At 33.2% G+C, this 21648-nt stretch overlaps 3 protein-coding genes across 3 annotated transcripts; all 3 read right to left on the bottom strand.

Annotated features, from left to right (window-relative positions):
• Positions 1-888: 888 nt before the first annotated feature.
• LOC139706765 (keratin-associated protein 19-9b-like) lies at positions 889-1062 on the bottom strand. The gene has a single exon (XM_071615791.1). It carries the CDS (start codon positions 1060-1062, stop codon positions 889-891), a length of 174 nt encoding a protein of 57 aa, XP_071471892.1.
• A 5489-nt stretch (positions 1063-6551) lies between these two features.
• Positions 6552-6725, bottom strand: LOC114087566 (keratin-associated protein 19-9b-like). The gene has a single exon (XM_027929044.3). It carries the CDS (start codon positions 6723-6725, stop codon positions 6552-6554), a length of 174 nt encoding a protein of 57 aa, XP_027784845.3.
• A 10344-nt stretch (positions 6726-17069) lies between these two features.
• Positions 17070-17243, bottom strand: LOC114087590 (keratin-associated protein 19-9b-like). The gene has a single exon (XM_027929091.2). It carries the CDS (start codon positions 17241-17243, stop codon positions 17070-17072), a length of 174 nt encoding a protein of 57 aa, XP_027784892.2.
• Between the last annotated feature and the right edge of the window lie 4405 nt (positions 17244-21648).

The raw sequence follows: 21648 nt of genomic DNA, 5'->3' as shown, positions 1-21648 counted from the left end.
TCCTAAGAAAAGACCTGCAATACAACTGCTCTTTAAGGCATAAATAAGAAATAATTAACGATGAGTTGGAAACAACTGTAAATAACTTTCATTCGCAATCCATTCTCATTATTTTTTAATGTGTAGAGAAAATAGGGCCAAGCCTGAAAATTTAAATGGTACAAGTTCAAACAATAAAACTAAAAACATCACTGAATGGAGACAAAGCATATTCTCAGACTTTGCATCTCATTTATACATACAGACTGTGGCAGGCTGCTCTGGGGAGCACCAGGCTAGATCCAAGCCCTGGGTATCCCTGCCATTGTTTCTTAAGAAGGCGCCAGGTGAGGGCACACTGGACCCAGACAGGAGCAAGGTGTGCACAGCTTTTTCTTGTGAAACACATAGAAATACCATGTTTAAAGACCAAACACTCTAAAAAAAAAAATTCTGTCCTAAAATCCCAAATCAAGGTTTCATGAAACAAAATTGTTATGCAGATTATGTCTCTATATGTTCATAGGAATTAGGGACATGTATATATTAAGTTTTACACAATATCAAATGAAGGAGCAAGAAACATCTGAACATATGCCACAATAAACAAAGGAGCTACTGGTGAAAAGTGTATCCGATTAAAGAAGAGGAAAGGGATAATTGAAGGTCTCAGTGAAATATATTGTTCAAGTATGTCAATTTTAAGAATAAAATATATTAGGGTGCACAGATATAAACGAACAAGTTTTAAAATTTTCACAAAGAGTTTTTATTGGAATAACATGCCTAGCAATATAACAGAATGGAAAATGAAGAACTCTTCATGTGCACAGCACAGCAGGGGTGCAGATTTCCAGCCTGAATGATGGATGCGGGGTCAGGAAACAGATAACAGAGGTGGTGAAGTTTTCAGTAAAATCCAGATGAATAGTATCCTCTATAGAAAGATGGACGGAAGTAGCCATAGCCATAACCACCATAGCCCCCAAGGCCATAGCGGGAGCCATAGCCATAGCCCAGGCCACTGAAACCACCAAGCCCATAGCCCAGGCCACCATAGTAGTTGCCATAGTAGTAGCTCATTGTGTCAGAGGCTGAGGACTGGGTCTGAAGTTGAAGGTGAGCTTCCTGAAAATGGATGTCACCATGTGTGCTGGACTTTTATACTTTCTAGGTGGAGCTGTGGTAAACCACAACAAAGAAGAGTTATTCCTTTGAAATCTTTGGTGAAATGCAGTGCTATTTAATCATACTTTTCTTATTAAGGATGGTTCCAAACATGCAGGAGGACCATGTTCCTTTGAATTTATTTTTTCAAACCTTGGAACCTGGCTTTTTAATTGAATATAAAAAAGCTATTAGTAGTTATTAGTAGTTATTTTCAGTCTTCAAAGCTTTTGATTTTACTTCCATCTGTGTCTACATCTTACACATTAGGTTCCCTTAATTCCAGTAGCCTGGGATATTTCCCATTGTCAATGACATCTTCATTTTACTTCGGAAATTATCTTTTCTCAGGATGGTGCATTCTGCATTCTCCCTATTGATTAATCAACTAGTGAAAAATTTTTAAATAATCTCAAATGACAGAATTCAAATTGAGACCATGGAAATGTATATTTTGTAGGGGAGCATGTGAAAAATATGAGGCTTTTCTCTTTGTTGTTATATTGTTATGATAACTTTCTAAATATCTTATTTTCAAAGGATGAATTTAAATTCTTACAATAAATTAATCTGAGCTTACATTTTCAATATTTTTACTATAATAACTAATGTGGCACTGTACGGATTCCGGTTGTGGAAATGTACAGGACAACGTTCCTCTGGTGAGCAAACCCCCAGGGGGTAACAGGCATCCTGTTTTCCACACTTGAAGTTTCCCCCAGGAACTAGTAAGGTCACTACTAACACGTGCAATGCCTAGCTGCTGTGGCAATGCCATACGTGAGGAGCCTTTGTGCAAGACACTTATCAGCCTTGAGCTTGATCTCAGGCACTCAGCTCCTGGGAAAAAAGGAACTCTTTTATTAGACAACCACAATGTTTCACCAAGCTCCAAGAGCCTGAATTTGTCCACATAACAATAACTTTAAACAATAGATGTTCTTGAGAGCTACGCAAATCTCTTAACATTGCACACTGCAACTATAGTATGTAACTGACAAATAAGCTGCATAATGTTGCTAACTCTGTAACCTGCCTAAAGACACAGTGAACAATAATGTACTACTGATGCCAGTGACCTTATGTAACCTATTGTATAAATAAAGCTGGAAGCTTGGACAAGGGGTTGTTCTGTCGTTCTGCTGTTCTGCCACTTTGCCTCTGCACCTTGCTTCTATCTCCATTTGATTTTCTTAACATGGAACCAATGTTTTACTTACATAAGTTCATGTCAATTGTTCCTTAATATTTCTTTTGCCTTTTCATTCTGTGCTTTGTCTCACACTTTCTTTCTCACTCTGAAGTGACCCCCTTCTGCTCTCGTTAGAGCCTCTGCCACCACTCCAGTCCACAAGCTGCTTACCTGCTACTTTAAAAAAAAATTAACACAGCCTCCAGCAGAATTAGCCTTTTTTTTCTCATTTTTCAACTAGTTACTTGAACTTGATTATACACATTTTGAGAGTATGGAACTTATTTTTCTGAGGCCTAATAGAATCTCTTGTAGAAGTGAAGTACACATTTGTTTAACTTAAAAGTGCTCCCTTTCCCAAACATACCAATTTAATTTGTGAACAATTTTGTGGGGAAAATTTATGTGAAATAACATGCCATGTTTAAAATTGCTAATACACATTATCATAATAATTAAAGCTAGTATAGTCAGTAGAATATTCATATTAATATATTATGTGAAAGGAACTGTCATCATAAATATACAAATGAATGTCTTTTTGACATAAAATAATATGTCTGTGTAGTATTTGCGGTCTGGATGAATATATATGTGGGTTCTTAAAATAAATAACTAGAGACAGTATATAGAAAAGTAAGATGATGGGTGCTGACGTTGACTTTGTAAGTGACTTGGAGGAAGTTACTGTTAGAGAAGCTGCAACATCCTGTCAAATGACTCTGGAGAAAGAGTTAAGTGAGTTGCATCTAGGAGGCACGGAGTCTTATGAAATAAATAAAAGGGGACGGGGTAGCTCTGGCAAGGAACAAGAAGGTGAGTTTACTACTGGAGATAAACGTAAGCAGATATGTCCTCACTGAGCCAAAAGCTGTAGGAGTGGCACAGAGTTTAGGGAATAATGGATGGGTGAGCACTCAAGTGGCTTATGATGGGTGGGGCAGGTCTGATGTTCTATGCTTTTAGGCAGTGACCTCAGAAAAGTCATGTTTCAGGAATACATCTCTTCTGTGCAGTGTGGATTACATGGCAAATTCTGGTGAGTAGGGAGAGCACCTGGAAGGCTTTTACAATGTTTTTATTCAAAAATGAAGTAAAAAATGAATATAGAGGATACATACAAGAAATATTATTAAAATCTCTAACATTTCTATAGATTTTTATGGACAAGCAACTTTCTACCTATAGTTATGTCTTTATGTTCAAATACAAGGTGTAATATACCTACAGGTCAATCTTATTTTTCTAAATAATAAGCAGTTATTAGGCCATATTACTTCTGATTAATTTTGCATAAGTTTAAATGATTTTGATGAAGTCTATTTCTTCAGATTTCTACTTAGTCAACATTCAATGGACTGGGAATTTTGTTTTAAAAAGTCAAAATGAGAACTCATTAATGAAAACATTTTTCTAATTAAAAACAAAAAAAAACTTCTGAAAAATAAGTATTTTGATTTTTACTGAAGTTTTAAATGTCATTTTGACTTCTTTGCTCTGAATTAAGGTTTCATAGTTAGTTTGCAGAGGACAGATTTGGAGGTGTTTCTTAGTAACTACACTCAATACATAATTAGAAATACATGAAATTATAATTACATAAAACCATAAATCAAGTACCACTGTGCTCACAATGTATTTTCACTTGGCAATTGCTGCAGCAATGTAAACAGTCTAAAATCAAACTTTCATCAAATTTAGACTCAAATGTATATCTACTTCTTTTTATGTAACTGGGAGAAGCAAGTTTCTTCAGGTCATTAACCCTGAAAACTCAGTTTGCTCTCCTTTGCTTTATCATCATCCAAAAAATCAATCTGCCAGAAATTCTTGAAATGTCTTCTTAAGTTTTCTCCCTTTCTATTTCAAACTCCAATGTTGGGCATAGAATTTGAATTGGGTCTCCTCTGTAAAATTTCAGGTTTTCTGCAGCAGTATCTTATCCGGCTTTCAATTATTTTCTTTTAAATGCTTTTTAAAATCTGTGTCAACATGGACAGAATAATGTTGATTAGTATCAAAATATGGTTAAATATCAGTAATAACTTCTAATGTTGTACTGTTAGTAGGGTGTTCCTAACTTATTATTTATTTATCACATATTCATCATATTTTATATGTAGTTTAAGGAGTTGAAAGTTTCCCAACACAAGAAGTGATAAATCATGGAAAGAAAATTGCTGATTACACATTGCATGCATATATTGAATTATTGTACATACCTCATAAATATGTACTATAGCTATATGTGAATTATAAAAATAAAAAAATTTAATATATTATTTTCTGAATGTCTTAAATGATGGATTGTGGAAACTAAAACTGTTTTTTTTTCTTGCAATATAATATAAAACCCTTGTTTCTACTGACCAATTATTTAAGCATAAACATGTGCTAAGCTTAGTATGATTATAGAAACCTGACACTTAAGTTCCAGTATCCTCTTTGTTCTTTGAATAATATTTCTTCTTCTTTCCCATAACAACATAAATGCTTTCTTCCTCTTTGTACCTTTCTTTAATTTGTTTAATTTCTAGTGTTTTTCAATTTTCTCACGAAGTATATTTCCATTTTATACAACTCTCCATTTTCTTTAAATTCCATTGCCTCAATTAAAACAAATAAATTAATTAAATAATTAAAAAAATAAACTCCATTGTCTTTCAATAAAGTAAAAATGCTAAATGTTTTCTAACATTCTCCTTAAAGAATATTTTCTTAGTACAGAGAAGCAGGTACAGTAGTATAAGGAGCCACCCTAAACCAGTCTTAAATTTAAATAAATATCAAGTCAAGGCCAAGTGTATTTGAAAACCATTTTAGCTATGTTCTTAAAATAGCATCTATTCCTCCTACTGTTTAAAGTTCCTTGTCAGTTTCAATGTATTACTATGTGAATAACTGCTATGTGATTTATTGATGGTCCTAAGTTCTAATTCGAAGCAGTAAAGGGTCATCACCCAAGTCTTCTCCCATTTCACTGTCCTAAAAAGATCAGCAAAAACTCTGTGTTCATGAATCGGGTAGTAAAATCTAAGTAGAATTGCTTAAGATCCATGAAGAATCTAGTGCCATGTGTAGTGAAGTAAAACTTCTAAGAAGGATTCCCAATGTGTATAACTAGGGATCAGAAGATTTCAAAACCAGAGTTAGATGTTGATAATTTGTCTTAAATTTGAGGCAAGGAACCAAAAAGACACCTATAGGACCCTCCCTTCCCAGATTTAAATGAGAAGAAAATTCCAATATTAGACATATGTTGTAAAAGGTTATAAAAACCTTGACTCAAAATCAACTTTCAATATTTTGTGTGTATAAAGAACAGTAGGATTAAACCTGGAGAACTGAATGCCCTCTGTTAAAACAATAACAGTGAAAACACGGAACATGGACAAAGCTGGTTCTCAGACTGTCTCCCTCATTGGCACAACTAGAATCTGGTGGGGTGATCAGGGCAGGCAGCAGAACTGGAGTGAAGCCTGGTGTGTCCTTCTGTGAGAAGTCACTGGTGAGGGCACAGAACACAACCAAGAACAGGGCATGAGCAGCTCTTCCTGGTATAGCTCATAAAACAACTGTACTTTTACTAAAATATCCTACAAAATATCACCTTTCCTGATGTATGATGGTCAGAATAAATACTCGCTTTGGTAATTATGTGAAAAAAATTCAATAGTTATAAGAATTAAGATTGTCTAAATACACATTTTCTCTAGAATTCAAGTAAAAAGGAATAAATACATAAGTAGGTGCCACATAAAACAAAGAAGGTACTAGCAAAAAGTATGATCACGTCTTTTTAAGAATTTTAATAGACATAAAATAATGTACATATTTATATTGTAAAATGTGATGTTTTCATACAAGCACACATCAAATAATGATCAAGACAAGCCAAGAAGTATACTCATCATCTCAAAATTTTATTCGTTTTTGTAAAGAAATATATAATTGCATGGGGAAAATGTGCTTACGTGAAATATATTTCTTAGATATGCCCAAATTATGAACAAAACAACATTTAGGTGGAAAAATACAAAAACTGAAAAAAGTTTAGAATCTTCACAGAGTGTTTATTGGAATAACATTCCCGGTGACATCACTGAAGGGAAAAAGAAGAACTCTTCATGTGCTCAGCACAGCAGGGTTGAGGATGTCCAGCCTGAGTGATGGATGCTGGGTCAGGAAACAGACAACGGAGGTGGTGAAGTTTTCAGTAAAATCCAGATGAATAGTATCCTCTGTAGAAAGAGGGGCTGAAGTAGCCATAGCCATAACCACCATAGCCCCCAAAGCCATAGCGGGAGCCATAGCCATAGCCCAGGCCACTGAAGCCACCAAGGCCATAGCCCAGGCCACCATAGTAGTTGCCATAGTAGTAGCTCATTGTGTCAGAGGCTGAGGACTGTGTCTGAAGTTGAAGGTGAGCGTCCTGAGAATGGATGTCACCATGTGTCCTGGACTTTTATACTTTCTAGGTGTAGCTGTGGCAAACCACAACAAAGGAGGGACATTCTCTTTGAAAATTCATCCTTGAGAAAAATAATGCTATTTACCCATACCTTTCTTATTAAGTGTGGTTTCAAATATGCGTGAAAAATTTTTTACTTTGATTTCAGTTTAAGTTCTAAGTCTGTTGTTGTAACAAATAATTTTTTCATGTCTTCAGTGTTAATATGTCCACATATTTTTAACCTAATATTAATAGTTAAGCTCCTTAGTTCACATACAAGGAGTTTTTATCATTGTGTAATCACATCTCCTTCATCTTGTTTTTTATACTAAATTTAAATTTATTATTTTCTTTAACTCTGTGATGCAGTAAACTAATATAATGGTTATGTGATTAAAAAAAACACTGAATATCTACTCTTAGTTTCAGAGTATGAGAATGTATCTATATCAAAAGAATTTCAGAAACTGTTTGTCTTTTTCTCTTCTTTTGTCTTTTTTGAGTAACCTTTTAAACATATTCATATTCATGGGATCACTATTCAAATCCTGTCAAAATAAAATCCAAACCTAACTTTTCATTCTTTCCACTCTAAAGGGGAAGTCTCCTCCAATTGTTTCATGAAACTTCAGTTGACTTCACGCTCTGATCTTTTTCTCAGAACATTTTATTAATCTTGAAGTTCTACCTCCTCCTTCCTATGGCTTCTTCCAACCATTTTTCCTTCTGGCCTTTTCCAACTCTCCTGTGCTTACCCCCTTGACCCTGTCAGCTTGAAAAATCAAGTTTTTCATTTTGTAACCTGCTACTTACAAACCCTTTTAGCTGTTAGATTTGATCTTTGGACCTCTTAAGATTAACATAATATCTTGCAAAAAACCTAAAATGTCAATATTTTTAATTTTTATTTTCCTGAAACATTAATTTAAATGTATATTGTTATTGCATAGAAGACCTAATAGGTATTTCCATGAAAAACTATTTCAAATTTCAACTTTCAAAGAAAAAGAGTATTAAAAATTGATATTGAAATAATAGAACAAAGTTTAATTGAATTTCTTGAGCTTAATTGTATTTTTTTTTTCTTATGGAAAAGTATTTTGACAACCAGTTGGACTGGGATATGATTAGTGGCAACTACACAAGCAACTACTCCATGAACTAGGGAAGTATACACTTCCACTGTTCCAAAATATGAATGTCCATCTGTTGTATGTGTTTTTGAATATGTGCACATGCATATTAGTAGTTTTCTTTAAACATTATTTGGCACTTTATAAGAGAGCAAAATGAGTGGTGGATAAACTGATTTTAAGGGAAAGGTAGAGTAGCTAGCCATTTTGGTGGGGGTTCAACTGTTCCCTAAGTCTAGAGATGACATCAATCTGAAAGCATGGATAGAAATTAAATAGAAAAGACATAAAGAGTGTCCATTAGTGTCCAATGGGAAAAAAAAGTAAAATATGTCTTCATTCAGCCAAATTCTATGTTTTGGGTCTTGAATTTTATTCTAGGTTTTTATCAGAACATTGATAAGAGTTAAATGATTTTTAGGAAAACTCGTTTTCTGGGAAATATAGATTATAAAGAAAATTCTCAAAAGCAATGAGACCACATGAGGAAGCTTTTGAAATAGTATTATCATAAATAAAGACTGGAATTAAATAGTAACAGAGTAATGAATATGAGATACAGTGAATATATATATATATATATATATATATATATATATTTTTTTTTTTTTTTTTGTGGAATAATGGAAAACATCAGCATTATTTTATCTGTTTTTGTTTCTATTTGAAGGTATTTGAAATCAATATATCTTAGCTTTACATAAAAAAATGAATCCAACAATCAGGTCCTAAGATTTCTTTTTTTTATTATTCAAGATGCATAAGTTTAAAAATGTCTGGCGACATTCATTGCTTAGAACACATATTCAGTTGACAATCACTTGGGTAAGCTGAGTATTACAAAAGAGGTAAATGTAGGATTTAGGAAAATTAGTTTTTCAGAGAATCAGGAATCAAAGCCAACATAAAAATCAATAAAAAAATAAAAAGCAAAATGAAAAAAAATTAATATATTTTTGCTAAAGTTAGTTTCGGAATGTCACTTTGATTCCAAAATGAAAATGTTCTCAACAACGAAGCAAAGGCCATTCTTTGATGTGTTTCCTGGGAAATGTAACAAATACTGAATGCAGAACAAAATTACTTAAGAATCCTGATCTTATAAACACTCCATGATAAATGCAGTTGACAGCAAATGTGAGCAGTCTGAGATCAAAATTCCATTAATTTCAATTTAAAGGTATGTCTGCTTTTATCTTTTGATCATGACAGTGGCAGGTTAATTCAAGGTTCTTGAAAACATAGGCTCACCTGACATTCTTTTTCATCACTTGTCACATCGGTCAGCTTGACATCTTTGAAATTCATGTCTTTAAATATCCGTCCTTTCTTTCTCATCTCCAAGGCTGGGCGCAGACTCTGAGCTCTGAGTCTCACAGCATGATGCAGGACTGGGGCAGCAGTAGCATGTCATCTGGTTCCAATTCCTTTTGCTTAAACCCAATGTAGTTCTCTACCATTCTCCCCTTCCAAATTCACCACAATGTTAGGTAAAAATAATTTCAATCTTCATTTAAGTTCATGAGGTATTTTTATTTTAGTAATCCCGAAGTACATTTTACGATCTAATCTGTTGTTCCGGGGGTAACATTTTTTCCCTCCCAGGGCGATGTATATGCAGTTATCATTTTGATTGTACTTTTAGTATGATCTTTTTTTTTTTTAAGTGTGATTTCATTTCTGCAAAATACAACACTGAGGATGTTCTAAACTTCTAATTATTAAACATTTTAAATATGTAAAAGTGAAAGGACAGTATAAGAATCCCCATCACTTATTGCAAAAGATTTCAAAAGCTGAGAAATTGTGTTTTGTATAGATCTCCACCCACTTGCTCCCTACTGTATTATTTCTAGCCAACACTTAATAACATGCCACTACCTTTACAGGTACTTTTTGTCTCTGAAGATAATCTCTAGCAGATGATTTCTAAAGGATGAGGACATTTTGAAAAAAATCCTTTTTGAATTGTTGTATCATATATTTCTTTATCAAGTAGATTAAGATCCTTCTTACATTTATTTTAGAGGCTAGTAAATATGTGCCACAAGAAGGGATAAAATGTGCTGACTCTAGATGGAGTCAGTGACAATCAACTCTCAGATTATCTCTAATGTCAACATTGTGGTCAATAAACCTTTCATAATATTTCTATTGACATTTATTAATATGTTGATATATCTATATTGATATAACAATATATAAAATATGCATTGATATAATGATATATATATATATATATATATATATATATATATATATATATATATATAAACTGATATGCATACACATGTGTATGTATGTGTATACACACACACACACATATCAGTTGTTGAACACAGTGTTACATGTACTTGTGGGCCTCATGTAAAAATCATCAAGGTCCATGTAATACACTGAGAATTGTATTACAGAGTGTATCATATAAAATTCCAGATCTAAAGAAGCCAAAAAAAAAAATGAGTTAGAAGGCAAAAACAAGCCTCTTGTCTGAGTTAAGACTACAAAGGCAAATCATGCATAAAATATTTTAAATAAGGAATACTATGATTCCATCTGAGTTGGAAAAAAGAAGTAGAACCACTTATTTTAGTCAACTTCCATTTATGAAGGTAAGAATGAAGGTAGGGATAAAGTCCAGAAGTTCAGTGGAATACATGGGAAGGGTAAAACAATGAAGATGTAAACAGAGATAAAAATTCTCATGTTCTCTACCTCCTTTATAGATGCAGCAAATGGGAAATAAAGTCAAACCTGCACCTTTGCCTTGATTTTAGGGAGACGATGGTAGAAGGCCAACCTGGAGGCTGAGCAGTGAGCTGAGGGCATCTGCTTCTTGTTAAGTTCATGAAATAATGACTACCCAAAGAAAGGCTCCACACCCTAAGCATCACTTCACATGATATTCAAATTTATGTAAACTCAGGGTAAATGTTAAGTTAGAAGCTGCCAATGTCTAAATATATTTAGTTCAATGTGATGAGAAAAAAAAAAAGGAGTACCATGTGAAATAAAGGAGTTTGCTAAAATTGTATGAGTTTTTTTTTTTTTTTTTTAAAGAATGAGATAATAACCCATGGAACAGAGAATCATATTTCATGAAATATGATACACATATGTCAATAATATAAATGAATGGTCATTAAGATGCACAAAAATAAACAAAGCAGAGTTTTAGATTTTTATAAATGAAGTCTATTATGGGATATGCTAGACATATCCTAAAAAGGAGAAAGAAAGACGGTACATGTCAACAATGGAGCAGGAATGAGGTTATCCTGCTTGCATGATAAAAATTTGAGTAAGGAAAGAGATCTTTGCAGATCTAGAAATTTGTCTTGGATGTCTTTTTCAATGGTGAAAGAAAACATATATGTCAAAGAGCATAGTAAAGAAAAAGAAGCATCTGATGGAAATAATAAGGCATTTTTGAATATGTCTGCATTTTGTAATATTTTAGTAAAACCAGATGGCCAACATCTTCCATAAAAAGAAGGTGGAAAGTAGTCAAGGCTTTCAAGGCCATCACTGGAACCACAGCCATAACTCAGGCCACCAAAGCCACAAGGCCAGAGCCAAGGCTACAGGAAGTTTCCTCATTAGTTGCTCATTGCATCAGGGCTGAGGACTGGGTTTGTGTTGAAGGTGACTTTTCTGAGAAAGGAGTCACCCTCTGCACCTGGACTTAAGTGCTTCCCAACTAAAGGTGAGGAAAACCACTACACATAAGTGATTTCTCTTTAAAAAATACATCTTTAGTGAAAAACAGTGCTTTAAGGCAAGCCTTTCTTTTTTAGTGTAGTGTCAAAGACACATGAAGATATATTTCTCTGAATTTATTCAATCATAATTTCATAGGATCAGTTTCTGGGTTCCATGATTATCTTCCTTTACTTATATGTAGTATTTGTAACTATTTCTGCATTCAATGTGGTAGTGCAAGTCTACACTGAAGCGGTGAGACCTTTCCTCACATCTCCTAGACCTCTGTCATTTCCAAGTGATGCTGCATATATTTCCATATACAGTTATCTGTTTTAAAATATATATTTCATTTGGCTCTAGCATTACATAGAAAGGCATACAAATGAGTCCATCTTTGTGAATAAGCAAAACTAATTTCAATTCACATGAATATATTCAGAGAAAAATAGTGAACAAATACTATTCATCTTTTCTCCTTCTATTCTCTGTATGACAGTGTGTCAACCACCATCATTTGAAGAAGCAAAATTCTTCTGTATTCACCAAATTGCCTTTTAGAAAATATCTCCCAGAGTGGATATGTAACATCTCCTAGGTGTTACCACATTTCTAAGTTTACACTTCCCTACATAGTTCTGGGCTATCAGGGCCCACCAAAAGCATTTTGCATGAGATTTGCAAAGTGGAGGTGTGCTCTGCCTTCTCTGCTGTGACGTGGGATAACAGGTAGGCTAAGATCTCCTTCCGGGTTTTCCTTTCGGCTTGTCTACATCCTGACACAGAAGCATAAACATAATGAAGGATGTCATCTCCTGCAACTTATCACAGATCAAAAAGTCTTGCATTTATGCAAAGAGATTGAGTGTTGAAAATAAAATAGTTGGTGAAAAATAATATTCATTTTTTATGTTTTCTGAATCAAACTGATTTCTTAAGGCAAAAATATTTTAATGTAATGATTGTGTGAACTTTATGTGGAAACAAAATATTTGACAGCAATAGCAAAAATGATGGGAGGCAGGAATGGAAGTTATATTTTATAACATGCAGACAGTATGGTAAGAGAATGACTAACTTTTTTTAAATGCATAAATAAGAGTTTAATAATATAAAAGAATTTTCTAAAAATTCAAAACTAGCTGAAGACAGAAAATGTATTAGTAGAAGATGTGTGTGAACAAGAACAGATGGAACAAAGAGAAAAGAGCTCACTGAGACAGATTTCAACCCAAGTGTATCAATAACATAAAATATGAACTAAATGCTAAATAGGAGAGAGACATCATCACTGCAGATTTTAAGAGGTAAGTTAAAAATATATGTTGTCTTTAAGAAATTCACCTTAAATTTAAAAGCATATGTCAGTCAAAAATAAGATCTAGAAAGGTATAACATGTATATTGTAGTCAAAAGAAATATAAAGTGGCTATTTTAATAACAGAAAAAATAGAATTAAATTTATGGATTTTTATAAAGAGTAAGAAGTAATATTAGTAATTACTATATATATAATAAACAGTATATATTTATATATATATTAATTATCAGCACAGACAATATTTGAAATAGATTCAAATAAATATGGTCAATAGATTACAGTAAAAGTAAGTTGGCAATTTCATAGAGAAAGAATAGATTTTTAATAAATTTATTGTCACATTTGGGCATACATGTATAAAATAATTAAAACAAACACATGTTTATGCTGCTCAAATGAACAGAAGTTCTACCATTCATTTAACCAAAGAAAATTATAGATGGATAGGAAGTAGGCATAGTAAAATATGACCAGCATTCTTTATCATTAGAAAAATACAAATTAAAACACAATAACACTAAGTGTCTGTTTAAAAAGAGAAAAGTGTAGATATTGCACGACTTAGAAACTCCCCCTGAGTTGGCATCAATAACCTGAGCTTTTACAAATGTATTTTCATGTGAATGTGTATATCTAAATCTGCATGGGCTAAAGCTAAATTGTGTATCTGGGAGTTTGCCAAAATAAGTTCCCATGTATGATACAAATTATACTAAAAGATAAGTAAAGGATACACACTAATTTTAAGTTTGCATCCATATTATAATATATCTTTATTGAGTTTGAAAAATAATATTTTGAGGAATTTTGTGTCATAATTTTTAGTGAGAAAGTAAGAAGTATTCTATTATAAGTTTTAAATTTCCCAATATAATTTTTAAAAAGAAAACTTTTAACCGGTATTTCTATTTTTAATAAATTTTCTATAGGTAATAAACTCCTTTATTCTCTGTATACAGATCAGATCTATTCTATCACCCAACTTTATTATGCCACTGGTATAAAATCTGTTGTTCACAATGAAATGTATTTGTGTTACTTGGATGTTTCTCCTCCCTTTTTAGTATAAGTAACACTTTCTAAAAAGCAATGGAATCTGAAAACTTTAAGCTCTTATTGAATTTTTTTCTTACCTCTTTCTTATTTGGTATTTTCACTTAATTTCTTGAAATGTGTCTGCTTAGTATTAACTTATTTCTACTCAACCTACCAAAATCAAGGAAAGAATATGATTTGCTACACATATTCTGTGCCAACCTTATTAAAGCCATACTGTATCTGGATATGAACCATTATATATATATATATATATATATATATATATATATATATATATATATATATATATATACTTTTATTCTCTGCTATTCCCTTTTAGCAACAAAATTAAGATAATATGAAAAAAATAACTTTGTTTATTTTGCATAGCTCCTCCTGAACTGTATTCTTGCTAATCAAATTTTATTCCTCTAACATCAATTTCCCTTGATAATTTCATGAGCTTTTCATTTTATTATTTATTGTCACAACAAAAATACATTTATTTTTCATTTACATGACTTTTCACAAACAGTTCACATGTGAAGTTTTTTTTGTTTTTTGTTTTTTCCTGGTGGTGACTTATACAATTGTTTCAATTCATGTCTATTTGATCGATCTTTCTATTTTTTATTCCCAAGAGTATTTTTTTATTCCACACAACAGACCAATTAGTTGTAGTAATTTTTATTGACAGATGTATGTCAATTTTTGTATAAGCAAAAATAAAAAATAAACTATGAACAACCTTTGTATACTCATCCTCAAATTTATGACACAGAGAAAATCATGCTTCCTCTATATAAATACTATCCTCCTATGTTTTATTTTCTAGCAATCTCCAGTTTTCCTTTAATTTCATCTTAAAAGGTACATTATAGGGACTCATAAAACAATCTTTTAAAAAATCTTCATGAGTGAAAATATGTACTCCCTAAGTTAAAAATTTTTACTGAATTTTTTGGGTGCAAAATAAAAACTCATTATAGAACTGATTGAAGAGGCTGTTTGGTTGGAGTCACTGTGTCTCTTCCTAAGATTTTCTACTTTTATATCATCAAAGGAACGTTCCATGACAACATTTATCACTCAGTGGATGAACTCATTGTTGAACATGCACCTTTGTGAATCACTTGGGACCTGTAACACCACATGAAATTCATGCATTTTGATGAGAGACAATGGAAATCATTCATAGATAGGACTGAACAGGGAAGACTCAACATAGGCAAGAGTCAATGATCATTCTCTGGAACAGATTCCAATATAGTAAAAATGAGAAACAAATATCAGTGCTCATTTGGAATTGGAAGAAGACACAGAAACATTAATTCATAATCAACTTCTAAGTTTTTAAATAAAAAGAAAATTTAAAAAGATCTTATCTCAAAAGTTACATAGCATATGCTACAGTCCTGAAATAACCAGAAATGTTGGGCAAGATAGATAAATCTCGGACTATCTGATACTTACTGCTGCTCCAACAAGTACCATAAAGTGGTAAGCTTAAAACTACAAAATTTTGCCAGGCACAGAAGCACATGCCTATAATCCCAGCAATTTTGGAGGCTGAGGAAGGAGGATCACACATTCAAGACCAGTCTTGGCAACTTAGACCCTGTCTCAAAATTTAAAAAAAAATTAAAAAGGCCTGGGGTAGAGTAACTCTAGGGTCAATTCCCAGTATAAACATATACAGCAAAAATTTTGCCTTCAAAAAATAATTCTGAATGCTAGACTTCTGGAATCAGGATGTCAAGAAAACGACAATGTTCTTTTCAAAGATCATACAGGAGAATCTGTTCATGTCTGTCTTTTAGCCTCTGTTTGTACTAGAAGCCAAGATTTCCTTGACTAGTCAACATCTCACTCTAATCTCTCCTGTGTAGTCACATGGAATATGACTAATGTTATTAGTCAACTGGGGTCTGAAAATAGAGTACAGTACAGTACAGTACAGTAGGCTATTTTGAGATATAGTAACTTTTATTAGAGTATATAGTTATAAATATTCTATTTTAATATTAGTTACTATTGTTGGTATCTTATTGTTATAAATTGCCTTTTATCATAGGTATGCATGTATAGGGGAAAAAATCAGAATATGCAGAGTTCGGTACTATCCATAATTTGGGGTATCCACCAAAATATTCCTCACAGAAAAGGGGAGGCCACTGTGCATTAATCACATTTGATTAAGGGCACACATTTCTCCAGTATGACCTCATTTTAACTAATTTGATCTGCAAAATATATACTTCCAAATAAAGTCCTGTTCTTATGTTTTCAGAAGTACCCAAATTTTGAGTGAACACTATTCAACCCATATTATTCTTATTTTGTAGGGTCAGAGATTGTGGAAAGACAAATAGAATAGAGCAACAGACTTCTACACCTTGGACTACCAAGGAGGCCCCCAAAGTCAAGAGGTTCAGATGAATTCCCTCTTGAACAATGCTCAGTTCAGAAAGAAATATCTATAAGAAAGATGATTTTCCTTATATAGCATTAAAATTTTTAATAATTCATGACTGTATTGAAAATAAAAGATGCTGCTGAGAATTTAAATATTATAAAGAATGTTATTATTCTAAGTACTAGTAAGTCTGAATTTATTTAGTTATATGGAATATCATTACAGTATGAACAAAAAGTGTCAGCACAGCAAAATTGATCTGACACAGTTAGTTACTTGCTTGTATTTTTATTGATGTTCATTTCTAAGCTGTGCTATTACCAAGTAAAAATTCCATGGCAGAAGTAATTTTAATTAAAAATTCCTTAAAATCCATTGTACTTAAAAGTATGAAGAATGACACCAGATATTATGTATTCAAAATGAAAATTTATTAGAATAAAACTCCAGAAATGTTACAGAAGGGAAAGGCAGAGAGCCAACCCATCACAACTAATAAGAGATAACGAAGTGCAAATTGAAGAGTTGAATCCTTTAACAGAGACATGGATTCCCATGGTTGCAATGGCATCAATGCATGGTGGTCTGATCTTAAAAATAGAGAGAGAGAGTGCTATAGAATTAAAATTTGAGAAACATTCTGAGTTCAGCAGTAATGCCGAACTTTTTCAGTAAAATCCAGATGAGTAGTATCTTCCATAGAAAGAGGGACGGAAGTAGCCATAGCCATAACCACCATAGCCCCCAATGCCATAGCGGGAACCATAGCCATAGCCCAGGCCACTGAAGCCACCAAGGCCATAGCCCAGGCCACCATAGTAGTTGCCATAGTAGTAGCTCATTGTGTCAGGGGATGAGGACTGGGTCTGAAGTTGAAGGTGAGCGTCCTGAGAATGGATGTCACCCTGTGTCCTGGACTTTTATACTTTTTCAGTGCAGCTGTGGCAAACCACAACAAAGGAGGGACATTCTCTTTAAATATCTCTCCATGATGAAAAACAATACTAATAAGACATACCTGTCTTAGGTGTAGTCCGAAGGATAAGTGGAAACATTTTTCCTTTTAATTTGGTTTAATATTCCTTACCCAAAATTCATTTTGATAATGTTTTTAGTGTCAGAGCTGATTTTTAAAATTTACTTTTACATTAAAATCGAATCTTTCTAATTTTCTTCCACTAGGTAGATTTCTTTTGTTTTCTGAAGTTTTTTTTTTAAATTGTCACATGATAGTTTGTAGCTTTTACTGTTCCCTAAATAATTTAAGCTCTTCCTTTTGTGTAAAATTAAATGATTAAGTCATTAACAAACAGAAGTGTTTATAATCAATTAGATGACAGAGAACATTTATTCAGAAAAACATGGGCAATTCACAATCACCCTCCTTATTGGATATTCTGTGCTGTGACCTCGTATCCACCTTTGTAAATACTAAAACTCTATAAGAATTTTGTAAATACTTGTAAATATCAAATTCTATAAGGGAATAGATCTGCTCTAGCACAAGAGAGCACAGTTTTCTTCCTATGATTCCCTTGCAGGGACATCCTTTCTGTTTAAAAGTGATGTCTCATGTTTCTTAAAACTGGAAGTTTATATCTTTATCACAGATATTTTCTCTTGGGGAAAAATATATCTTGTCATTACATGATTTTTACCCATGTTATCCACAACTCTAGTGGCCTACTACAGTTGCTCACCTTTATCTAGTAGAGATAGGTTCTAGGACTTCCAGTGGATGCCAGGAACCAGATAGTACCAAACCCTACTCATACATACATACTTATGATAAAGTTTAATTCATAGATTAAACATGGTGAGAGATTAACTATAACTCTTAATAAAATACAATTATATCAACATATTTAAAGTTACATAAATATGATTTCTCTTTCTCTCTTGAAAGAGTAAAATATTAACATTTTTAGACCACAGTTGGTCCTGGGTAATAGCAACTACAGAAAAGGAATCCTCAGGTAAGGGGGGTTGTATTATAAATTCCTTGCCCATTTCACACTGACACCTGGTGGTCAAATTCCTTTGTGTTTTACTTTTTATTTATTTATGATTCCAGTGTAACATGTTGATTCTCCAAGACTCAGACATTTGAGACGAAGTTACTGGTGGAGCAGGGGATCCATGAGACCCTAACACTGACCTTACAGAATTTCTCCAAGCCAGTAGGAACTCCTGAGCAAAGATTGCCTATAAAGAAGGCCCATGTTGAGCAAAGACACTGCATCCAGCCATTGGCTGGTGGCTGTCCTAGAGAGTGTGTCTTGGCTCCAGTCCTGTCCTAGACCCTGGCAGCACTAGCATCTTGTCATGCTCCTAGGCAGTGACTCCTTCTTGGAAGAGTAATTTGAGAGAGGATCTCCATATCTACCACACATATCCTCCAGTTTGAATACCAACAGATGGTAGGTACAGTCTGACATCAGATGGCAGAGGCTTAGCATAACACCTTGGAAAAGCAAGAGTGTGTATATGTTGTGTGTTTGGGAAACTGTTATAAAATCCTTTAAAATGTTATGTTATAGATAAAATAGTAGGCATTCCATACAGAATACTTCAAATTTTTTATTTGAAAAGGAGCAGGATGAAATTTTAGATGATTCTTAAACACCTTCTTATTGAAGATCAACTTTATAGAAATAATTCATTATGCATTAATAGTGAAATAAGGGGTAAAGACATTTATTTCACAGCCAGTACAAAATTAGAGTGGTTTATATGGATTTTCAAATAAGGTAAGACTGGGTAGGATCAGGAGTTAGGAAGGGGTGGGGACATGCCAAGATGCCAGGAGCAGAGGCAAAACCAGGTGGCGTGTCACAGAGCAGCTCACTGTTGGTACAGCAGTCGATAAAAACGTAATTGAAGATGATGAAGACTTTGGAAACCCGTCAGGGAGGACCTGATTGATTTTTAAGCTGAGGATTTTGTGCTTAATTACCTCCTTTTTTTATTTCAAGGGAGGGAAGGACTGATGAAAGCCACATTTTAGAATTCCATTTTGATATTCAGGGTGGATTCTGTGTGAAATATCGAGAGTAAGAACAGTTTAATGACATGGATAAAAAGAGCCCAAACTACGTTTGTTGTAAAATGAATGGACAGGAAATATTGGACCTAAGTTTCATTATGAAAAATCAAATATATATATATATATAATATATATATATATATATATAATATATATATATATATATTCAAATATATATATGCATATATATAATCAGTGAAAGAAAAAAATTATCTAGTTGCATAGTCTTTACTATCAAAATATAATATTTAACATTATAACATTACTATATTTACATTGGTAAATAATGTAATGACCTATGATTTTTCTTTAAATTTATTTAAAATGTTGAAGACTTTCATAAATAGTTCAATATACATACTAAACTCCACTGCACTTGACATATACTCTATTCAAAATCACTTACAGGATAAAAAATGGAAATAATTATATACTTAGGTTTGGAGTCTAACTGTATTTCAGAACCTAAGGTGTTAAAAGCCAGCTTTAAATAATCAGAAACACAGTGTCAAAATACAGTCTCAAATCTAGTTTTGGAAATTCTATCACCCACAGGTGTAAATAATTTCTTTAGCTGCTCATGAGGCAAGTTGGAGGATGTTTTCTAAATATCTCCTTAGATGTTCACCCTGAGTAGATGTGAAATAAGTTGACTGAAATAGTAAGGAATGATAGTATTCAAAATTTTAATTTGAAGTCTCATGTATAGTATAAATATATATAAAATATAAATCTAAGTTTTCTAAATTATCTGTTTTTTCTTCATTTCCAATGTACTTTTTCTCTTTTCCTAGTCTTGTTATTGTCCCTTGTAACCCAGTTCTCCAGTGGCTTTAGATCAATATAGTTCCCCTTTTTCAACATAGTTCTCAAGGAGAGCTGTAGATGTTCAGGGAATACAACAACTGGAGAGAAAAGGGACTGGCAGGAAAGTCCTTGCACTCTTCCCCTCCTTTGCAGGCTGTCCTAGAGACTCTCATGACCCCAGGTGTGTAGCCTAGGTGGGCTGCTTCTCAAGGTCCATCAGCTGAATTGCCTCTGGGCCACACAGTCAAGACTCCTTGCCCAGGCAGTGCTCCTGAGCCATGGAGGACCAGCTCACCATGGGTCCTGAGCTTCTGGTATCTCTTGCTGTTGATCTGCAGGTAATAAATCTACTTCAAATAACTCATTGCCCACATGGATGCTCTCTCACTAGGCACAGAAAACAAGCTGCACACCAGTCTTTATAATGTTCTCAAAATTCATGGAGCCTCAGAATCTTCACGTTTCCTTCTCATCACACATAGGATAAGACCAACCAATCATTTTGAAATGGTTCTCCTTAAAAATACTTTGAGTTTTATTCTAACAACTGAGCCTCAGCAGAGAAGATAAGAAGTATGCTATTCTTTATTCTATATGTATTTCTTTATTCTCCTATTCACAAGAAATGCCCCCCCTTTTTGTACCATTCTGACTATATCCAACCAGATCAATTTTTTTTTCATATTCATATGAAGCATGAATTTTTGTAATATTGCTTCATTCTCTTACATTTTCCACACCTCTTTGTATATACTGAAGATTTTTAGTGACTCAATATTGTTTCTAATTCTAAGTAGACATTGCCAACATGGAGAAAGAAACCTTTTCTTTAAAATAAAAAGTGTAATATAGAGCAGTTGCTGATTTCTGTAGTATAAATACTCTCATCACAGCCTCTTTCAACCTAAAAATGTGATATCACTTAGCACAAAATTGGAAAGAGATGCTCTAAATTAGCTCGTTAAGAGCTGGTTTGAGCTATCTTCAGCACACCAACAAAAAAATTATGTACATGAAGTGAGATGTCAAACATATTTGAAATTTGAAATATTCAAACTATTTGTTCCACTGAATGTCTTATAAAATGGAAGTTTAAACCTGATGAAAACCACAATGTGTGTTATTTAAACTTCCATGACATTCATATCTAAGGAAACACTGGTAAGAGGTGCATATTTTCCTGGGAAATATCTTTACAAGTTTTACTTTTAACAACATAAATTCAAATGTGTCTAATAGAAGAAAAGAAATGAAGTCTAGGTTGGTAGGTTCATGATTAAATTTATTAAAAATATCTCCAGAAATGTCAGAGAAGGGTTAAGGAATTCAGTGCCATTCTGTTATTGTAGCAGTGATGATAATGCCTTGTTGAGTGATGAAATTCTGAATCAGAG

The sequence above is a fragment of the Marmota flaviventris genome, chromosome 8 (assembly GCF_047511675.1).
Source record: "Marmota flaviventris isolate mMarFla1 chromosome 8, mMarFla1.hap1, whole genome shotgun sequence".
NCBI lineage: Eukaryota > Metazoa > Chordata > Mammalia > Rodentia > Sciuridae > Marmota > Marmota flaviventris.
Note: the sequence above shows the minus strand (reverse complement) of the source record. Positions and strands in the feature narration are given on the sequence as shown.